This window comes from Sus scrofa, chromosome 1, assembly GCF_054392235.1.
Source record: "Sus scrofa isolate SSC_HxYL_T2T_F1_AM1 chromosome 1, Sscrofa_HxYL_maternal_Yorkshire_Landrace_v2.0, whole genome shotgun sequence".
Taxonomy (NCBI): Eukaryota; Metazoa; Chordata; class Mammalia; order Artiodactyla; family Suidae; genus Sus; species Sus scrofa.
In genome coordinates, this window is record NC_139383.1 from 142305768 (window position 1) to 142329260 (window position 23493).

General features: G+C 38.9%; 2 protein-coding genes across 5 annotated transcripts in view; one reads left to right on the top strand and one right to left on the bottom strand.

Annotated features, from left to right (window-relative positions):
* The window catches only part of SPRED1 (sprouty related EVH1 domain containing 1), a 113365-nt gene extending 96582 nt beyond the window's left edge, over positions 1-16783 (bottom strand). For both annotated transcript variants that reach the window (XM_013985631.3, XM_003121622.7), the window contains exon 1: positions 15878-16783. Coding sequence is in view for 1 of the 2 variants with exons in the window: in XM_003121622.7 (XP_003121670.3) it covers positions 15878-15909 (32 nt within the window). In the remaining variant the exon portion in view is untranslated. The remainder of the gene's footprint in view (positions 1-15877) is intronic.
* LOC106506784 (uncharacterized) overlaps positions 16038-23493 on the top strand; it is a 120603-nt gene continuing 113147 nt past the window's right edge. For 2 of the 3 annotated variants that reach the window (XR_002345566.2, XM_021098035.2), the window contains exon 1: positions 16038-16920. Coding sequence is in view for 2 of the 3 variants with exons in the window: in XM_021098035.2 (XP_020953694.2) it covers positions 16038-16920 (883 nt within the window). In the remaining variant the exon portion in view is untranslated. Of the gene's footprint in view, positions 16925-23493 lie in introns of all 3 variants that reach the window. The other variant, XM_084974972.1, reaches the window with a different exon arrangement.

Below are 23493 nucleotides of genomic sequence, written 5' to 3' on the forward strand. Positions count from 1 at the left end.
CATGCACTGAAGTTTATTTTTTTTTAATTGAGGGTTAACTGTAATTTGCTTTAGAATGAGGGTTAAATGAGATAGTTCATGTTTGACATATAGCAAAATGCTTAATATGTGTTAGCTACTATCCAAAATGGTATGATTAATCAGAAGTTATTACAGAATAACTTTTTTTAAATTTAAAATTTTTAAATCTCTTCTCACTCTAAATCAAACTCTTTCCCATTTCCCTCAAGCAGAAACCACACCTAAAAAAGACAGAGGCCATCTCAGCAAACTAGTGGCACAGTAGGACTCCTAATGCCCTTCCAATCAATTCTCCTTCCACTAGAAAAGGATGTCACAAGCTTGGTTCTGGTTTTTTTTTTTGTTTGTTTGTTTGTGTTTTTTTTTTGTCTTTTGTCTTTTGTTGTTGTTGCTATTTCTTGGGCCGCTCCCACGGCATATGGAGGTTCCCAGGCTAGGGGTCGAATCGGAGCTGTAGCTGCCAGCCTACGCCAGAGCCACAGCAATGCCAAATCCAAGCTGGGTCTGCAACCTACACCACAGCTCACGGCAACGCCGGATCCTTAACCCACTGAGCAAGGGCAGGGATCGAACCTGCAACCTCATGGTTCCTAGTCGGATTCGTTAACCATTGCGCCACGACGGGAACTCCCTTGGTTCTGTTTTGACAGTTACTACCTTCTAGAAAAGGATGTCACAAATTTGGTTCTGTTTTGACAGTCACTACCTTCATCACTTTTTTTCTTTATATGTGTATTACATATATTATCCAAAAAATGTTCTTCCTAAAAAGGAAGATTTTAATCATTACAGCCAATTTAAAAAAAAAAAAAAAAAAAAAAAAACCATCACAAGCCATAAATAGATGGTAACCATAAAATTTAATATATTAAAAACTAAACAGTATTGGCTTAACTACCAGAGATACCAGAGACTGAGGGTGATTATCACTGCTTCCTTATTAACAAAACAAACATACACAAATAAACTTTTAATTAAGATGCAAAAAGTATTGAGAAAGGAATAATTTGTCAATTTAATGTAATGCCACATCTGTGAAACATATAAAATTATTTTACATACAAGGGACAGGCTCCCCACTTTGGAAAAAGCCGCATTACCTCTAGCTATTTTCCAATTTTAAAAATTAGAACTTTCTTCAACAAATTTGGCTAAAACTGAATAGAGAGCATGTAACTGTTTTCAAATATTTGTTGGGACTGAAGGGCTTAGAAATGCTGATGAGCTGTGCTATCCAAAACAGGAATGATTAGCAGCATGTGGCTATCTAAATTAAATTAAAATTGTAGTTCTTTAGTCCCTCAAGCCGCATTTCAAGTACTCAGGCCACAGAACCACACAGTAGCACCATACCAGATAGCACAAACAGAACATTTCCTTCATCACAGAAAGTTCTATTGGAAGCACTGCTTTAGATTCTCAAAGGATTCTAGTAGGGCCCAAATGGTAGGAAATGGAAATAAGGATAATTTTAGCAGAGAGGAAAAAAAAAGTATTTCAATGAAGTAATAGAAACATTTGGAAAGGTCTGAGAGATAATGAATTAAAAGCTAGTAGTAAAAACACATTTTCTACAATTCCTTTATAGTCTAATGATTTCAAAGGCTAGAGATGCACAAAAGCAGGCAGGAATCCCTACTCAACTAAGGTGATAAGGTTATGACTGTAACTCTTCCTCTCTTGAGGAAGAGACTTCAATCCTTGAAAGAATGTAAGAGACTAGTCATATCTGAATGCATAATGGCAAACACTTAGTGCTTATCATGTGCCAAACACTGCTTTCTTTAACATACAAGCCTGCGAAAATACTATTTATAATTATCCTAACTTCATTAATAAAGTGATAGGAAAGTATGCTCAAATAATGGACAGAATATTGTAATTATCTTTTAAAAATACTGGGTCTTGTATAACAAATTTTCTTTTACCAATATTTTAAAAGGGTATTTCCAGTCCATTTAACATACCACTCTAATACTCAGTTATATAACCTATGTAGACATTTTGCATGACAATATATGGGTTATATAACCTCTAACTGAGCTATACTCCTTATGTGTGTACAGATCCCATTTAGTTCCCCAAAAAGACCCAGAGGTTTCAATTCTAAGGCCTAAGTTCACTTTACTCAGCTTTTCTCCTCTACCTAAGGTTTTGTGTAAAGCTTTTCTTTTTCCGTCTGCCTTCTGCCTTACTTCTCTTTTTAAAATTTCAATCCTCTAGAAAACCCTCTTCCCCATAAGTAAATCAAAACCCATACACACATAAATCTATGTTTACATAATTTTCATGCAAAAGTAATTTATAGATGAGAAAAGATTACCATCTTCATTAGCACAGATGCTCAGTCACTAAAAGATTTGCTCTAAGTCACATAGGTAAATGGCAAAATTGACATAATCTGAGTTTCTTTTTCTTTCTTTTCTATACAGCTTTGAAGAGTTCTTAGTGTGCCAATTAATATAATTCTATTCCTTCCAACACAGGTAATTCACTATCTACATAAATTGTACGATATTTTAATAGAAACAACACATTTTAAGTAAGATCCTTTCTAGATATTTTGGGGGCTCTACAAAACTTTTTTAATGAGCACATAAAAAAAGAAAATTTCTTCTACGGGTAATTTCCTGTCATTTTCCAGGTTTTCTACAATGTAACTATACCGTTTTTTTGTACTTCAAAAAGTTTATATTAATCTTTGCTGGATCCATATGTTCCTGCTTTTTGTTTAAAAATGCCAGCTACTATAATTACGGTGCACAATCATGTCTTGCTCTTGAGCAACACCCTAATGCACCCCAATACTGCCTTTCACCAGAGTACACTTCCTCCAGGAATGTGCCACACAAGCTAGAAATATATAATGCCATAGGTTATAAATACGCAAAGATTTCAGGGTTAAGTTTTCCTTTTTTCCCCTAGTATAAATAACTAGAAACAGTTCATATTGAAAATACAACTTTATTATTGATTAAAATGTAATACAGATGAAATCTGTTAGATTGTTTACTAGATTTCAAAGTAATTACACACTTTTTAAAGGCTGCTATGGGATGCATTCCCTTATCAATCAGGGCACTTCAATGAAGAAACCTGACAGGCAATGATGTAACATTTATTATCTATAATTGAGCCACAGCAATTCAAATCCAAGTTCCCTTGCAATTCCTCACAACCCAACCTTGAAATGCACTCCCCTGAGAATCCTTTCAGTATTTCATCTTATTTTCATGAAATAAGCTAACCATACATGTAAATAAGTCTTAAGTTCCAATAAGGAGGTACATTCTTTGAGGACGATATCCCATACACTGCACTGCAGTTCAGAACAGGAGACTTCTGACTACAAGGGTTTTGACCAGCCTGAAGTTTTTATACAGAATGGATAAAATATTCTAAAATATATAATTCTTCTCTATGGGCTAGAACACAAAAGTCAGCCTATGGCAACAGAGTAAGTCCAAGTTATTTTATGAAAGGTTGTGTACGTGTTTGTGTATGTATAAATGCATGTATGCCTGTACACTGTGTCAAAAAAGTATAATGTATTTGTTACTCATACAGTCAAGAGTTTAAAAACTACTATTTTAGGGTACAGGTTTTGGAGTCCACCAGCTGTGTAATCTTTGCCAAGTTTTTAACTTCAATAAGCCTAAGTTTCTTTATCTTTGTAAATGGGGGTAACAATAGTAATAATATTTAAAATAGTTATGAAGACTAAATCCATCAAATGATTTTAAGACAATGCTAGTAACCACTCAAATATTAGCTGTCATTTAATTACATACTAGGAGCTATGTAAAAAACCCTCAGGGTACAATGTGATAAACTATTATAGGCATTAAAATGATGATTGCTAAAAAAACATACTATGAGGATAGAGATTCAAGTATATCCCATAAAAATGAGTAATAAATATTCACACATACACTATTAAAACAAGTAATAATGTACTTGTGTGGAACTAGAAGCAAGTGAAAACTACACTGGGTTTTTAACTGATTTTGTTCTTTCTTTGATGTAATCACTGCTCCTTGTCCTTCCCAAAGCAAAGTCCATTCGGGCTGCAGTAACGTAATACCACAGACTGGGTAGCTAATAGACAACAGAAATTTATTTTTTACAGTTCTGCAGGCTGAGAAGTCCAAAATTGAGGGCTTCTTCTGAGAAGTCCAAAATTGAGCAGGGCTCAGTGAGGGCAGGGCTTCAAAGGCAGGGCTTCAAAGGCAGGGCTGAGTGAGGGCCTTCTCCTGGTTCATAGCTAGGGACTTTTCACACAGTGGAAGGGGCTAGGGATCTCTGTGGAACATCAATCTTCATGATTTAAAGCACATCTTAAAGGCCCCATCTCCTTACACAATTATCTTTGGGGGTTAGGATTTCGGTACAGGAGATTAGTGGGGAAACAAACATTCAGACAACAGCAGTCAGTTAAAAGGATTCATTCAGTTTCACTGTTTTCCTAATTACCTAGCTAAATCTACTTGAGACAGGGTAAATGCAAAAATGGAAAGACTAGAAGTTAGCCAGTAATTATTTAAATCAAGCTACTTTTATTTGATGTATGCTGGAACCTAGGAGGCATTTCACAGTTTCAGACTCAACAACAATAGGGTCTATATAACATCAGATAAATTCTTTTTCTTTTCAGCTCACTTAGAAGCTAAGTTTGCTCTCTCCTAAAGTATCAAGATAAGGAAAAACAGCTAAGGAAAACTAAGGTGATTAGAGGCTAGCTTGTCTCACTCATTCATCTCCTGTGTCTCGCCTTTCCTTTGGAAATAATCATAATACAGAGTTTAAGACTACCTTAATTTGATATACTACTTATTAAAATTATTTGTTATAATTTCTTAGCTTTTACTAAGTTAAGTTTTATTTTGGGGATCAATAATTCTCAAGAGAAAAAGCATATACATTTTTCATCTTATTTTTAAGTTCCTGATTTATGTTCATTCAAGATCTTGATTCATAAACAACTTCAAATTCATGACTAAACCAAGTTTCAATAATTATGTTCCTAAGGCTATTATTTTTGAATTATCAAATTATAGTTTCAGAATAATGCTAAGCATAGGCTAAATCAAAATATCAACAAATTTTTGCTTCAGTTGTTGATGACTATAAAATGAACATAACCTTACAGACCTTTAGGTGTTCAAATTAAAGTCAGCACTAAACCACAAGCAATGAACTTCTAGCTAGCCAATCTAGCCTAACTCACCTGTTAACAGTGATACTAGTTGATTACAATTGCAAAAAATTAAATATCTGAATCTTTAATAACCTGAAAAAAATCTTCCTCTACCCTTCTCCCATGAAGTAGACTTCTGTGTTCCATATTTGAAATAATTTGAAAGCTCCTTCATTCAACTCTAAGAAAGATAGCTTTTTCCAGTGAAATTGATGGAGAGATGTCAAGTCTATTTATATGTACTTCCAAAACGGACTCAGGTATTAAAACTGCTTTTAAAATGTTCACAAAATAGATTTACGTTATTTTCTGTTTGTTGGAATGTTCAGATTTCTCAGATTTTAAGTTTTCCTAAAAAGCTTCTTTCTAACATTTAAACCGAAATACAATTTTTCAGAAGGTCAATAATCATTTTTAAAAAGTAACCCTCAGACTTTAGTACAATAAATAAAGGTCAATTTGGTTTTTTTTGTGTGTTTATTTGTTTTTTAAAGTAACCCTACCTTCAGGCTAAATGAAAATAAGTACTGATTATTTCATGAACATAGTACCTTGGTCCTCAAGAACTGAAAGTTCTTTTTTAATATTCTCTTATCTCCAACCCAAAAATGTTATTGGGAGGAGAGGAGGTTCATTTTATCTTAATAGCCCTCTGAAGTAGGGACATGTTATCCTAGCTTTACAGATGGAGAATCAAACACAAAGACAAGTTATGTAATTTGCCAAAGTCTTAATGCAACAGTCATCAATAACCACAGGATCATGTTAATTGTGAACACCAAGTTAATTGTAAAAATTCAATTAGTGAGTTTTGTTTTGAAAAGGCCTTTTCTAATGATATTAGGACTGTAATACCCCTAAAATACAAAACCTTCTGTCAAAGACAATATAATTTATTTGGACAAAGCCCTACAATTATCAGTCAATATCTTAGCCTTTCAAAAAAACCCCATAAAGTTCTTAATAAAATCCAAATCTGGATAATTTATTCACATGTCTATCTTCTTTTCTACTTCCTAATTCCCAACCCCTCTCATTCCTGATAGGACCTTTATTACATGAGATCCTATCATTTCCAATACTCTCAACTCTTCCCATCTGAGCCCTTCTCTTAGCCTCCTTCCCCTCATACCCTCCTTTTTCAATGTCCAATTCTAAAATCCTTACTCCTATCTCTTTAAATTGTAGAGGCAGGTGTCAACATTCATACCCCACTTCGAGCAGCTCATCTCACACTTATTAAACACACTGGTGCTGGCTCAGGATTCTTCTCCACCTCAACTTCCAGTATCAACCCAGCAACTTAACCAGCCATACTACTGACCTTTTAAAATATCCTAGCAGGAGTTCCCGTCGTGGCGCAGTGATTAACAAATCCGACTAGGAACCATGAGGTTGGCGGGTTCGGTCCCTGCCCTTGCTCAGTGGGTTAAGGATCCGGCGTTGCCGTGAGCTGTGGTGTAGGTTGCAGACGCGGCTTGGATCCTGCATTGCTGTGGCTCTGGCGTAGGCCGGTGGCTACAGCTCCGATTCGACCCCTAGCCTGGGAACCTCCATATGCCACGGGAGCGGCACAAGAAATAGCAAAAAGACAAAAAAATAAATAAAATAAATAAATAAATAAAATAAAATAAAATATCCTAGCAGATTCTGGTTCTTCTATACCAACAACCTATTTCTACTTTAATCTTCTATGTTATCACTTTGGAGTCTGCATTCTTTGATCAAAATCTTCAATTTTCCTCACTTCCATTCTACACACGTTAACTTTACCAAAACTTCCAGTCCAATCCTTCAAAATGGCTGTCAATTCTGTCTACCTATCACTTCAAGCTTATTTTTTTCTTTAAAACTTAGTCTGGTCATTAAATATGATGTACAGTGTGGTATAAATACAGTGCAATTTGAATCTCAGTTCTACACAACTTACTCCCTTGTGTGGCTGTGGGCAAGTTACTAAACCTCTCTTAAGTCTCAGTTATCTCATCTGTAAACTATGGATAATACTTAGCTCACATGGTCATTAGAAGGATTAAATCTAGCACAGTATCTAACACAAGCAGTAAAACAATTTGATAGATTCCTCTTTCCTGGGCTTTCCTCTCCCAATTATCCACCTTGCCTTAAAACTTTTTTATTCTTCCTCTCCGTTACTGACATCACCTCATCCAACAGATAATTTCAACCCCTCACTTCCTCCTGAATAAACATAATCTTACTTTTTGCTGTCTCCACTTCATCACTTCCCATTTTGTCTTTCATACTTTCTCTCTGAATTTTCATATCTTACAAGACTTTTCAGTCTTTTGATGTCTCTTCTCACTCTCCTTAAAAACACTGCTGTTTCTCACTGTTCACCTTTCTATTACTACTTAATATCCTCCTTGGGCCATTTCCCACTGGCTGGAACTAAAAGCATACTTTGGAGATACTGCAGGTTTGGTTTCAGATCACTGAAACAAAGTGAGTCAGTCACATCAATGTTTGGTTTCCCTCTTATGTTTACACTATACTGTAATCTACTAAGTGTGCAATAGCACTATGCCTAAAAAAAAAAGTATATACCCTAATTAAAAAATACTTTATTGCTAAAAAAGCTAGCCATCATCTGAGCCTCCAGCAAGTCACAGTAACATCAAAGATTACCAGAACAAATACAATAAGTTTGAGATATTATGGGAATTACCAATATGTGACAATGAGACACAAAGTGAGCAAGTGCTGTTAGAAAAATGATACTAATAGATTTGCTCAATGCAAAGTTGCTTCTTTTTGTAGAAAACACAGTAACTATGAAGTGTGCTAAAATGAGGTATGCCTGTATTACATATGCTCAAGTCACCACGAATTCTACTCTCTTAACCTTCTGTGGGCACCGAACCTACACTTCAAACACTTATGAGATGTTTTCTAATTGATACCTAGGTGAATACCCACAAATTTTAAAAGATCAAAATTATTTTCCCATTAAAAAATTCTCTTGCCTCTTCCCACTTCATTTAAAAGCTCACGGCAGCCCAAATTTAAAACGTTAAAGCCATCCTGCACTCTTCCTACTCCTTCCTTCACATCCACTGAAGTAATCATACTCACTGGACATCTGAACTGCCTCAAATTCATACCCAACAGTTCCAAATGCACTACTTTCACCTGTTTTTTTTTTTTTTTGCCTTATTACATCTTCCCCATTAATTACAGTTCCTTCTCTTCTCCTTATCAGTTGTCCAATCAAGTCCCAGTATTCAGCTTCCTACACAAACTTGGTATCACCCCCTCATTTAATTAAAATAACAGTTCCCCACTGCCTCCATGATCAAGACTTAAGCTGGTACCTTCATCAAGTATCCTTACTGACCTAAGATTGTGGTGAGGCATGAAGAAGGGTAACTCAAAGAATAAATTTTCTTTGAACAATTAGTGCTTTGTCTGAAAAATTAATGGGCATACTGTTTAAAATTAGTGTTATTACTGACGAGTTAAAGTTTCCTCAATTTTGCAAGAAAAACTGATTTCCAGGAACTTCTGTCACATTCATCTGGCCTACCCACCACCCTTTGTCCCAAGGAGGCTGATACATACTTAAGCACAAATCTAGACTACTGGGCAATCTGGCCCCCCAACACTTTTCCTATTCCCTTTCCCCTGCTCCTCCAAACAAGTATATCCAAAAAGCTGCTGCTTTTCTTCAAACTTACCTTTTCTCCCTTTATGCTTGTTTTTGTTTTTCTCCCCTCTTTTTGGAATGCCTGTCCTCCTTCCATTGCCCCCATCTCTGGCTGACTCTTAAAATGACATCTTTTTTTCTGAAGTCTTCCTTCACATGCTACTCCCACTGTGCCAACCACCAAAGGGAGAATTACTTTCTTCTTGAGCCCTGAAGAACTTCATAAGCAAAACACTCAGCACATTTCAGAGGGATCTAGTTTCCTTGTTGGACAGTGAAAGCAGTTAAGAGGTTTTACTCATCTTTATATCTCCAGATCTAAAAAAAGTCAAGTGCCTACCTAATAGGCATTCAAATGTCACTAGAACTGAAAATCCTTGAAGAAAAAGTCACTAATGGTATCCGCACTGAAAAACTAAGAAAACCACATATACAACTCAGTAACTAAAATTCTGAAATGCTTTTACATATCATTACGGGGGCAAACCCAGAATTGAAACCTAATTCCAATCTCAAAATATCAATGTAATTCACAATAGAACAGTAAAAAAAACTTTCATGATTTTATGCCAAAGTTAATCATTAATGTTCTAATGTGGTTAAAAACTACAAGAACTCTGAAGAAAAAAAAAAGGCATTTAAAAAGTCACAGTTCATTAAATTCCATCCAAATTTTGGTAATCCAACTACTGCATACTAAAAACAGAGAAGCCATTAGTAAATACCATGCATTTGTGAAAGTAATCTCTAACTAGGTAAAGATAAACTGCATTTAATCATAAGCAATAATATCATTGTATATTACCAGGAAAACAATTATATTCTACATTCCAAGTCATAATGGCCTTTATATTATAATCCCTGTTTCACAGATGACATTTAAAAGTAAAATAACAAAACTGATATTAGATTAAAATTTAATTTCCAATTACTCTTAAATTTACCAAAGCTTATTCTTTGTACTCTATTCTTTCCTAGGTGATTTTAAAACTTCAGATACAAGGTAATTTCTACAAGTCAATCCTACATTTACAAGTAACATGAATAATCTATTAAATGTGGATTTCAGAAGTACAAAGAAAATCACTTAGGATTCTTAAACTAAAACACTAAAGTTGATCAAATCCAATACTCTCATTTTAAATCAGAAAAATTAAGAAGCGGAAAAATAATAAAATCTCTATGAACATTTATATTATAAATCTATAAATTATGGACATTTACTTCCATACTATGGGCAATGATAAATGACAATCTGACATTTAAAACTGTACCATTTCTCTTCCTTAATCTTCAAACGTGATTAAACTACACTGATTTTCTTAAGTTGACATTCTTGCAATCTTATGATAAACCCAATATGACTGTAAGGCTTTGTTGTTTTTAATTCACTGAATTGGGTTTAATTTGTTACCTTTTGAAAATTCTTAGCCATTATCTCTGAATACTTCCTCTCCCCTATTATCTCTTCCTTTGGAACTGTTAGCACTATCTTGCACTTGTTCATCTTATCCTTCATGTTTCTAAATCTTCTGATTTTATACCACTCTCTGTGGGTTCAGCCTTCAGGGCCTCAGTCTATAGCAGGGGATTTTAACCTTTTGTGCCATGGACCTCTGGCAGTCTGATGAAGCCGATGACCCCTTCTTCAGAATATAAAAGGCTTAAAACAAAATACTTAAAATTACCAAAGAAGTAAATTATATTGAAATAATTATCAAGTATTTTAAACCTGATATACTAATTCATGTTTTTGTATTAACATATTGAAATATAAGCTCTAACAACGGTTTAATAGCTATAATAATTTCAAACTAGTAATGACTCTAACTGTTATTTCAAGATATCTATAAAAACTAAACAGTAATTGTACTATAAGAAAAGAAAAATCTGATTTCTCTACTGGTGTTACAGCCTGAACTGAATTCTTCCAAAAATTAGGTTGGACCCTAACCCCCAGTACCATAGAATATGACCTTATTTAGAAAGAGGGCCACTGCAGATGTAACTAGTTAAGAAAAGGTCATACTGGAGTAGAGTCAACTCCTATTCCAATGATAGTATCCTTAAGAGAAGATGACCATGACACGCATATGATACTTTGTTTTGCCAGCCCTAGGATACTTACTAATGTAATCGCTATCACAGGCACCTCTACTGCTGCTAGTTTGCTGGTGTTTCCTTCAAGTATGAAAGTTGTCAAGTTTCAGTTAGAGACTAGTAAAAACTCTGAATTTTAAGACCCTATGTCTAAATCAATTTAACACCTCAGTCTGAGTTCCACTACTAGAACTATACTTTAGCAAAAACAATGAACTATGTTTAAACAGAAAGACACCAATAGTTTTTTTGGTTTTGTTCCCCCCATTCAAACCATTCCAAGTGCCACAAAAACAACATCTTGCGGATATGTAATGATTTTGGTTCTGGACTCTAAAATGAGATGCAGCTATGACATAAAACTTGAAACAGTGAATTAAACTAAATATTAAAGAATAAAAATTCATTATGAGTTAACTTCTTATACCAAATAAATGTGAAATTATCTTTCAATGTTTAACATAATATTATGAAAAGGCTTACTTTGTCCAGTAAGTAAAGTATGAGGCTTGTTATCTTACTACCCAAGTTGATTTTAAGCTCAATAGTCTCTTGCTCACTTATTCATCCAGAGACCATATTCATTTAAAAAGGGGGAGGGGAGAGGAGCACTACAAAGTTCTCCATATGTGATGTATATATATTTTCAAGACACATGGCTATTAAGCTCAAAATAAGAAAGTCTTAAAAGATTATGAATGCACCAACTGTTTCCAAATTTATCTTGGCTCTTCAAAATTTCTGCTTCTACTTCATCTTCCTACCATATCTCTACCATAAGTCTTTCATTTGCTTAAATATGTCAACTACAATAATCTAATAAAATTGATTAAGAAATATGTATGTTACAAGTCTTATGACTTGCAATGTGTCTATCACTATTATGTTAGGGAAATTTAGCATAGGGCCCATAATGATGCCTAGTTCAATTCCCTGATTTACAACTGAGCAAACTGAGGGCTACAGAGGCTGTCACTTGCCCAGAATCACAGAATAAATTAGTGACAGTCAGGATGTAAATTCACTTCCCAATTCCAACTCCAATGTTCTTTACATTAAACCATACTGCATAAAAGTTGGTAAAAGTTAAATAAATTATCTACAAATGGCTTTTGTATGATTAATTCTGTCTATAATATATTTAAACAGTTCAGTTACCCAAAAACGAGTTTTCTGCTTTTTAAAAATCAATTTTATTTTACTATCCAGCACATTTTAAAAATAGGAACAGGATGTCACTTCCACCTTTAAAATTGGCAAAATTTTTTTCAAAGAGAACAGAACACTTCAACGGATAAGAATTCTCATACAGTGAAATTTTTTTCTAGAGGGAGGTTTAATAGAATAAAGCAACTTAAAATCTGCATCTCTTTTACTCCATTCCTAAACTATTTCAAGAGAAAAAGAGATTTTGATAAGGATAGAACTCAGGAGCAAATGCAGAGTTGTTCAGAAATAGGAGATTAATTAAAACTAAAATTACACACTGAATATAATGTAGCCATTAAAAATTATGTTTTAGGGAATATTTAAAGGCCTAGGAAAATGTTCACAATATGTTAAGATAAGATAGTATCTACTTACTATGCAATTCTACTCTATATAAAATACATGTATATACATAAATTATATGCTTGTAAAGCATTTATCACAGTGCCTGGCACATAGTAAAAATCCAATAAATGAATATGATTATTAACACCATATGAAAAGTTTTGATTACATATCTGAATGTTAGAAATTCAAATAAGCTATTACCTATTCACTTTAAAGAATTTTGTACACTATCTGAAATAAAATATTACTCTTGCGTGGAGAAATTTGTTTTTTTTAATGGCACTATTAATGCAGTTCCAATTCCTACTGGAGATTGGAGAAGAAAAGGAGATTTTCACCAATCCTTCCCCAAATTTGGCATTGCATAAGACAAAGTGTTACAGACTTATAACAGATCTTTCAGTAATTCTTGATTAAACATATACTCACAATCAACCTCTAAAAACTATTCATCTCCCTACAAAGAACTTAATTTCAAATAGAGCGGGTACCAGATGATTTCAAAAGAAGGCCTCTAAAGGCCTTACTGGCCTTTTTAATCACAACGGCTATCTGGAAAAGGTTAATGATTTTCCAAAATATTGGTGATTTTCACTCTTTTTAAAGGTCAAAACTGGGTGAAAAAAAACATTCCAGTGTTAAGAACACTCTCTACTGTAATTAAATAACTATTGATTGTGGATTTAAAAAAGAGAAAAGAAAATGAAAAAAATACATAGAGGGCCAAATAAAATTCCTATCTCAAAGCAGTTTTAAACTATGCTAAGGCTTTAAGGGCGTCTGCCATAACCTACCTCTCTTGTTTCTTCATAATATATATGATTATAAGTAACAAAGTGACATTTCAAAACAATACTCTGTACATTAAAAGACAAAATATATAAACTTGTAAGATAAAGTCTACATTCCAAAAAAGTTCACTCTTTGGGGTTCAGCTAATGAACAAACAATGCTGGTAAAATTCATTACCAGAAGAACAAACCACTTACTAAAATAAAAAAAAATTTTTAAGTAAAACCCCCAAGAGTTTGTCCCTATGAAGAATATCTCATTGCAAAATATTGCATGCTAAATCATATAATTCTTCACCTAACAAAACATAACAAAACCCTTAGTAAGGAAATATCTACCAATAAAACAGGATAAATTTGCAAAAATAGAATTCTAAAAGTCTGGCTGAGTGAGATAATTTTCAAATTGACCCATATTGAGTGTGTGTGTGTGTATATATATATACATATATACATATATTTTTTAAAGGTAATGGGACCAGTAAAAATTGCCATTAGTTGTTTCAAACATCAACATCTTTGGAATTAAATCACCAGGAATATTTACTCATTTTCAGTCTAACAGCTGTATCATCCACTGATAATCACTACACCCAAAATTTGCACTCTCAATCTGTTCATGAAAAGTGTTAAAAAAAAAAGAGCCCACTTAAAAATTATATTTTACACGTGTGTCAATTCACATTCCCCTATCAGTTTTTCTATTAGCTACATCCAAAAAGAAGATACTTAATATTTTACTTTAAATATGGTAATTAGTCTTTTCCCACCAACATAGAGCTTAACATTTTAATCCAGATTACTTTCTTAAAAGACGATACTAGAAAAAATATCGTCAATCTGTTCAGGATTTTTAGCAGTTTTTCTCTACTAACTTTGCGTTATCTGAGATACTTTTTGATCTCTCTCAAAGTAGGTCTAATCTGCGGAAGGCAGTGAGACAGTGTACAGCACTGTGAATGGACAGCCAGGTATTTTATGAATGGACGCGATCACGTGATCCCAGCACCTCCCCGAACTGATATTTCCCACATAACTGTGTCAACATTCTGAGAACAGGGGTAGTTGTTTGTGTGTGCGTCTATTTTTGAATTTAACCTATAACTTCGAACTCTCCTTACTTTCTGAACTCAAAAATCTACAGCAAGGCAGACAGTTGAGCTTCTAATTTTTTTCTTGGGAAATCCTTTCAAGATGTCCAAGGTGATGGATGTTTAATTATTTTTTTATGAATGAAGAGTGTGCTATGCAAATGAGAACGATTCACAAAAAGAGAGAGAACATGGCGGCCACTTCTGCTTCCAGACTGCACTGACACTGCAGCAATCTACCTTCTCCCACACCCGCTCAGCAGAAGAGAGCGCTGGGGGGGGTGGGGTGGGGGGACGCTGCAAGGCATTTCTCAAGCTACTTTACGTTAAACAAGCCTAGGCTTCGGACTTTAAAGTTCTCTCAAAAAGGTCTGACTTGAGGAATGCACATTACTTAAAGGAATGCGTCCTACTAGTCCTAACTCACTTAACTCTTTATAACTCACTTAACTCTTTATAACCCTCCAAAGATTATCAAAACCTGAATTTAATTACAAGAAACGGATGCTAATAAGCAGCATGGAATTAAATCCCGTCTCAACAGAAAGCGGTTGCCGCATCATTATTCCTCCAGGCAGCTGTTACGTTAAAGCAAAATATTCTAAAGGCACAGTATTTCGTTTGGAAAACATAAGGACAGCCCAAATAAACAAGAACTTAAGCCGGGATGCTCTAGAAGTTAATGAATGAAGTCATCAAAAAGGTCAGCAATGTAAACACTGTTAAATCAACGTAAATGGTGTGTTTCAAAATACAGCTGAGAGAGATAAAAATCCTTATAGCTGAGCGTTCAAAATCCTTCTACGCTCCTGATAAAGACAAGTCCAGCATTCGCAAGGCAAAACAGTATAGTTTAACATCTCCCACACTCAAGGTGTCCTTAATGCTATTAAATTATTAAAATGTTTCCCTCGCCCCATTTTTTTACAAGAATCCTACAGGTCACAAGTTTAAAAGGGGGGGGGGCTTAATCGGTATTTAAGAGTCACTGACTCATCGAATTAAGATTCAAGAGCAGTTTGCGGCAGGAGGTGCTCCCACACGTTAGTTTCCGAAAGAAACTGCTATAAAGGAGGCAGGACGGATATTCAAGGTATGCTGACCGGCATGCTAAAGTGAAAAAGGACAGGCCAGAGGTCTTCCAGGCACTGGGGTAATTTCTACCCCGCCTCCATGCATCTACAGCACTCCATCTCCCGAGCGCACAATTGCCATCCCAGCCCAACACTAAATACCTTCCCCCAGATGAAAGCAACTAAAGGCTGGGGGTGGGGGTGAGGGGGGTGGGGTGCAGCCATTAAATAAAATGGCTAAAAAAACAAATGTTTTCTCCACAGCAAGATGCACCGAACTCTCCAGGGTTGCAAGCACCTAAGTCTCTGAGGGGTCTGGGGGAGTGCCAAGGAAGGGGGCTATGGGAGGGGTGGTAAGTAATCAAGATCAGTAAGGTGCTTACTCGTTGTCAGAAGTCGCCGTCTCCTCGCTCATCTTTCCCTCACCGTGATCCGATCTGGAGATGGAGGAGCAACAGCAGACGCAGGAGCAGCAGCAGCACCGAGGGGCAAGAGGCAGCGGCGGCCGGGGGGGCGCGGGGGCAGCGGCTCAGGGGCCTCACCATGGTGGATGTCTCACCCGGAACGGTACCCCCCCAGCCGGGAACCCCGGCCACCCCCGCAGGGGGGTGGCGGCGACAACCTCCACCGTGGCGACCCCAGCCTCTTCGCCCGCCTCAGCGCCCAGCCAAGAGATCCGAGGAAGCCAGGGAGGGTGGGAGGAGAAGAAAAAAGGCAGGGGGGCTGCAAAGGCAGACTGGAGAGCTGCTCCTCCGGCCACTGGGGTGGAGCGCGGCGGGGTCCGGCCAGGAAGGAGCGGGCGGGCGGAGAACCCAGGAGCAGAGGCGGCGCTTCCCTCAAGGATGCGGCGAGGAGGAAGCAGGGCTCCGCTCGGTGGGGGCCGGCGGGGGGGTGCCGAGCCCAGACACCGGGCGGCGGCAGCGCGGTCCTGCGGAAGCCCACCCCACCATCTCCCGCCTCGCGGTCGGCTGCCCTCAGTCCCCGGCGGCGACCGGGCCGGTCCTTCCGGACGAGCAGAAGCGGGCGAGGGGCCTCAGGGCGGCGGATTCCTCCAGACACGCTCTGGCCGGGACGGTTCCAGAAGAGGGAGGAGGGGGCGGCGGGACGCGTGTGAGGCAGGGGCAGGCGGACCGACCGCCCCCAGCCGGGCCGGAGAAGAGCGACGCGCCCCAGGGGCAGGGTCACGAGAAGCGTCGGGAGAGCGAGGGAGCGGCCGCGGGTCCCCCAGCAGCCTGCGCCCAGCAGCAGCTCGGCGGGTCAGCTCCTCACGCCCGCCAGAGGGGAGCCGCGAGGGGGGCGGCGGAAGCGCTCACGCCGCCCGCTCCTTCCGCCGCCGCCGCTGCCCGAACCGGGGGCGCCCGCGGGAGAAGGAGACGAAGTAGTCCCTGGCGATTTCCCCGCACCGCCAGCTTCCCGGAGAACCAGAGTGGGTATGGGGCGGGGTGGCCGAGCGGGGTGACCGGGCTGTGAGGGTGTAGTGGGTAGGAGGGCTAAAAGCTGCGACCTCAGGACGAATCACCGCAACTCGAAGTCGTGTGCAGCATAGCAAGTTTCAGGAAAGTAGTTCCCTCCTCCCTTCATTTCCCAAATCGTTGTCGAGCCACAGAGCGGGGAGAGGAGGAGGGAGGCGGAGGGATACGCAGGCACGGTGCTCGTGTGCGTGCGCGCGCTCCAAACTCTTGGCACGCCGCGGAAGGAGGCGGGGGTGGGAGCTGCACCGGGAGCAGCTCCGGAGGTTGCATTGTGGCGGCGCGGTACTCCCCTTAACTCGCTTTGGAATATCCGGGTTGTTTGAACCTAGAGGCTAGGATGACAGCGTGCTCAAGGAGGCAATGGAGGCTCCTCTGTTCAGCTGTGTGTGTGTGTGTGTGTGTGTGTGTGTGTGTGTGTGTGTGTGTGTGTGTGTGTGTTTTCCTTGCAGAGCAAAGAATGGAACTGGCATGAGTTCATCTTTAGTTGGTGGGGGTTGGAGGGAAGGGACTACATGTACAAAGAGAGCTCCTCCTGCTGTCCCTCTGGTTGCACTGCTGCAGTCTCCTAGCTGCATGCACTGAAGGAGTGTGTGTGTGTGTGTGTGTGTTAGAGAGGGAGAAAGAGTTTAAATACCTTGGATTCTTACTGAGCAAGGGGTATTCTGTGCGGGGCATTCATCTCAAAAAGCTAGCGTGGTTGTTAATGGAGAACGACTTCCATTGAAGCCCTGGGTAGGCGTGTTATATGAATCTGGCGCAGCCAGAAGCACAGGAAATAACTCCCGCTGCGAGTGAGGTTGCATAACTATAGCGCAGAAGATGCCTCTGTGGCACGCACGAACTGCTCTAAACCGAGGCGGAACAATTATTCAATAGGCAGCTGTCACGTTTGCAATGTTAGAGGACAATGTATGCATTCAGCTCAAAAGGTTTTTGCACAGAAACCTACTGGGGTTTGGGCCAGAGTTTAAGGGTCTGCCGGACCAGAGGACTCAGCTCCTGGCTCTGCAAGTGCTATTATCTCTTACCTACCTAGAAAGGCAGCCTGTACTGGATCAGGCCTGGTGGACTGAGTCCCAAGTTTCTGACGCATCTCCCTAGGTATCAGTATGGCTCTGTGTGCAGTGCTTTTTTTCTCTCCTTGGGTTTGTGCGACCCGAGGACGAAGGTTGCTGCTCCTGCCACCTTGAGGAATAGAACAATTCCTGAGAAAGAAAAAGTGGGAGACTGCCGAATAAGTCAGCACTCGTTTGCCATCCATCTCCAGGAAGTTTCAGGACTGCTGTTCCAGAGAGTCTGGACCAAGCCTTTATATAGTATTTTGGACATTGTAGGTGCTTAGTCAATCCTAGAGGAATAAATAAAGGAGTTGAATCAGTCTGCCCAAAGACCCTCCCGTTGATTTCTGAGGTTTTATATAACTCTTGCTTCTTGTCTTGCAGCAGAATTGTCCTTTCTCAGGGCAAGGAAGGGGTAGTGTTAGTGACAGGAAGAGGTAAAGGGGATAGGCAATAGTCAGAAGTTGCCTCTGAACCTATGTTTTTCATATTGTTCCTGCAAAGAAACTGTGACGAGAAGTGTTGGAACTGCCCCCTCTCCTTCCAATACTGCTGCTCACCACATTGGCTGCTTGGATTTGAATCAAGTCCCATCAGTTATAATTTGTATTCTAGACAATTTTTGTTCTAGGCAGGCTATTTACATTCTGTCCCTGTATGAAATGGGGATAATAGTACCTAACTCATAGAACTGCTGTACTGATTAATTAGGTGATAGTATACATAAAGTACTTGGAACAGATTGAGAGCTGAAGTCTTCACTCTCACCTTGATTTTACAAAACAGATAATAATAAATTCCATGACAAAATGGTGGCAGTTGCTCTGAAGTTTCAGTGTAAAGCATTCAGTAGCTTTGTTCATTCATTCAACAAATAACCATTGGTTTTCTTCCATGTCCCACTCTTGTTAGGCACATGGTCTGGTCCTTAGCAAGCCATCAATAAATGATAGCACAGTCAACAATCCGTTCACTGCCTTTGGTGTTCCCTGGGCCACTCTCAGGACCCTTCTGTGCTCTTCTTTAAAGGGTGCCTTTGTAACTCTCTCCTCTCACTCAGTTGTTGTTACCAACTTTAAAAGAAAGATTTTCTTTGTATGGCCAGAGCGCTCAGTCATCTACCCTGAAACCATCAGAAATGGTCCTGCAATAAGGCTCAGAGTCCAGGGGTCTTCTAGTCTGACTATCAGCAGCTGCTCTTGTCTATCCCAGTGTTTGGCTATAAGAGGTACAAAAGACATCACAAGAAAATGCATTGTGTGAGACCTTATTTGGATCCTGATTTGAATAAATATTTTAAAAGTTGAGATAATTGGGGAAACAAACACTAAGTGAAGATTGCTGATAACACAGAAGTGGTGTTGTGGTTGTGCTTTTTAAGTCCTTATCTTTCGGAAATACCTACTGAAATATTTGCAGATGCATTGATATGATATCTGAGATTTGCTTCAAAATAATCTAGTGGGGTGAGGAGTAGAGAGTAGTTTAAATGAGACAAGATTGTGTGCTCCTTGCTTTTGTGGGGGTGAGGGCATACCTGTGGCATGCCGAAGTTCCCTGGCCAGCGATTAAATCCTCGCCACAGCAGTAACAATTTAACCCACCACAAGGAAACTTTTCTTTGTTATTTTATATATTTGAACATTTCCATAATAAAGTTTTTTTGTTTTTAATGTGCACTGCAAGTACTGCTTTAATGCAGATTTCTAGGCCCCACCCCAGAGATTTTGCTCAGCAGATTTGGAACAGTTCTGACAAATCTGCTTTTTCAGAAGTATGCCAGTTGTCCTTCTTAAGCCCTTTACAGTCTTCTCCTCCTTTCCTTGTAGCTACTTGTGTAATCCCATCTCCAAACACATCCCTAACTAAAAGCTCTTCCTGCAGGACCCCAAAAAAGGGCAGTCCAAGGTATATCACAGGCTAAGATAGATACTGATCAAGGACAGAGAGCAGGTTCAGCTAAGGAAGGCAAATCCAATAAGATTTGAAAAGCCACACTAGAAGATAAATATAGATCACAATTTCACCCAAGTTCCAACTCCATTCAGCTGGTATAGCTGCTAGTGAGACCTAGTCAAGAAGGATTCTACAGCCATGTCGGGTCAGCAGGTCAGCGGACACTTGTATGTGCTTGGTTGTGTTTTCTCAGGTATATCTTTGAAAAGAGGCTGATCGTGAAGAGCTGGTGCTCACAGGTGGCGCTCAATGCTATTGCCCTCAGCTTTAGAAATTAGCCACAGCCACTTAACCTGTTATAGAGGATTAATTATCAAAAGCATCCATGAACCAACAGCACAATTGCCAGCTACTTGCCAGTGGAGGACATCATCAAAGTTAAAGTACAAGTGGGTTCTGGGTTCCATGACGGTGTCAGACCAGGTTTTAGAAGCACAGCAAAGGTGGCCTGTTCTCACAGAGGCACTAACCAATGATGGCATGTAGGGCTCCAATTCAAGGCTTTTCCTCCCTCTTTCCAGACCACTTGGTCCATATGATTATCTTTCTTTTTCTTTTTCTTTTTTTTTTTTTCTTTCTCTTTAGGGCTGCAGGTGCAGCATATGAAAGTTTCCAGCCAAGGGGTCGAATCAGAGCTACAGCTGCCAGCCTGTGCCACAGCCACAGCAACTCCAGATCTGAGCCGCATTTGTGACCTACACCACAGCTTGTGACAATGCTGGATCCTTAACCCACTGTGGGAGGCCAGGGATTGAACCCTCATCCTCATGGACACTAGTCAGATTCATTTCCCCTATGCCACAATGGGAACTCCCCATATGATTATCTTTCTTATGAACTCAGAATTTGTCTTCAAAAATTTTTTTGCTTTCACTGTTTTATACTTGTATAGATCATTCTCCCTCTCTCTCGTTTCCTAATCACCTTTTTTTTTTTTTTGGTCTTTTTGCTATTTCTTTGAGCCGCTCCTGCGGCATATGGAGATTCCCAGGCTAGGGGTTGAATTGGAGCTGTAGCCACCTGCCTACACCAGAGCCACAGCAACGCTGGATCCGAGCCGCGTCTGCAACCTACACCACAGCTCACGGCAACGCCGGATCGTTAACCCACTGAGCAAGGGCAGGGACCGAACCCGCAACCTCATGGTTCTTAGTCAGATTCGTTAACCACTGCGCCACGACGGGAACTCCCTAATCACCTTTTTTGAGTTCATATTTATTTAAAGTGGCTTGAAGGCAGAGGCTGAATTTTGTGGGTTTATTTATTTGTTTTTGGTGTTCTTTTCAGCAATTATTTTAAACAATGGTGGCTTTTCAGATATGGGAAAGCTTTATATATATAAAAATGAAACTGTCTTGCCTGACACTGATGGAAATCAGGAGTCTCCTCTAGCTTCCTATTGTGACTTAAATACTACTGCAGTTCAGCCTTTCACAATACTGTCCCTTGCACTAATAAACTCTCAGCAGATACTTGTATGCTCAGAAAGCCAAAAGAAGGCACAGCCATGCCAACATTTGAGGTTCTAACAGTACATAAAGTACATGTACACATTTCCAATTCTAAAATTACTCTTAACACTATCCCTTAGCAGATGTTATTAAAATTTTGTATTTTAAAGCTGCAGTTAATATGTGCTTAGATCAAAGAGGACTCTATTTTCATGCAGTACTTTGTTTAATGAATGAGTGTGTGTGTATGTGTGTGTGTATAACCAGTCTTTTGGCTAATGAGCTCTGCCCCTCAGTGGAATTACTAAATGGTAACCATGTTTCTAAATAGTTTCCTTGCCTCTGGCATGAGTCTGTTTCTCCATCACTAGGGTTTCCATGTTCTTCCAAACTAATACAAAGTATAAAGGATAAGTATGCTATTTTATTTTTCTCCCAAAGGACTGCAAATTGTTGGTCTGGTAGTATCCGGTGAGTGTGAAATCAGTTTACTTTTAATGCTATAACTGCCTTTTACAGGAAGTTTCCACAAGATTACAACCAGTGCAAGGGAAATGTGCAGTCTGCGATTTCCTTTCTTTTCAGTATAATCTTAGCGGGGAAGCTGCTTACTAGGCCGCCACACCACTAAATAAAGCATCTATCTCTTAACCATTCTTCTCCCAAGTGGCTTTGGCATGCTGCTTCCAGTACAACAAATATGAAGGATTGAAACATCCGTTACTTAACATTTCCAAGGCCATGTGTATGCAACACATGTTCAGTACAACAAAGGAGTCTGAGAAGTTCCTTGGATTCTGTTTTAAATATGGCATTTCACTTCCCTTTTAGTGAGTAATAAATAATTAGCCATTGCATAAGACTTTAAAACTTACCTTTCTAACACCCTTACCCACTAAGTATTATTATCAACTTCAATTGGCAGAGAGACTTAGGAACTGAAGATCAGAGAAGTTAGGTGACTTGCCAGAGGTCACACATTAGTGAGGAGGTAGCTAGAGCTCAAATTCAAATTTTCTCCTTCAAAAGCCTCTCTCTGTGTGTTTGTGTGTGTGTGTGTGTGTGTGTGTGATATAAAACTTCTTAAAGATGGGATCCTTCATGGAATATTCTACTTCAAGTCAGTGTTACTGTAGATGATGACCTGGCAGGAGAGCTGTCTTTTTATAAAAGGAGAGTTGAATTGCCCAACTATTATCAGCTGCTTTTTGTGGGCATTAGGTACGTCAATTCCCTTACACCATCAGTTCTCAGAATGTGATCTGGACACTTTAGGGTTGCTTTTGCCAATCGGTAATGAATTCTAAAGCCTTGATAGGAAGACTACTTCCCTCAGGAGGCAAAAACATCTGGTTGTCTTTTGGTGAGGTTAGCACAGAAGTTACTAGCCATGTGGGGCTGTTTACATACAAAATTTAATTCAATGCGATTAAAAACTTACTCTTCAGTTATACTGGCCACATTTCAAGAGCTCAGCAACAGATGGTTAGTGGCCACAGATGGGTGGTGGCCACTGTATTGGAGAGTTTTTATAGAACGTTTTTATCCTCACAGAAAGATCTTTGGGGCACTTTAATGTGCACGTGTGTAGTTGTAAACAACACAGGTAGTTATCTTATGTTAATATGGAGGTGTAGCAATAATTATTCTCAAATATGTTATTGTTCTGAACTAGGGCGCTGCATTCCCTCTTTTGATCTTAAATATGCCTTCATTGCCTTCAACTAAGGGTAAAAAGGGAGGGAATTTCATAAGCAAAGTCTTTGATAAACCCACAGGAGATCTCTATATTGGGAAATGTTAATTCATTGATCTATTTATTTTATAAAAATGCTTTAAATGTTCATGTTTAAAACCATAAATCCTTGCTACTCAAAGCAGCATAGGATCAAACCTGGGAGCTGGTTAGAAATGCAGACTCCAGCACCACCCTAGCTTTGCTGAATTGTAATCTGCATTTTAACAACATCTTTGGGTAAGTCATCCACATGGTAAAGTTTAAGAAGTACCACTGTACATTTATTTCTAAGAATGGTTCCTTCCTAACCTTGACTAGGTATGT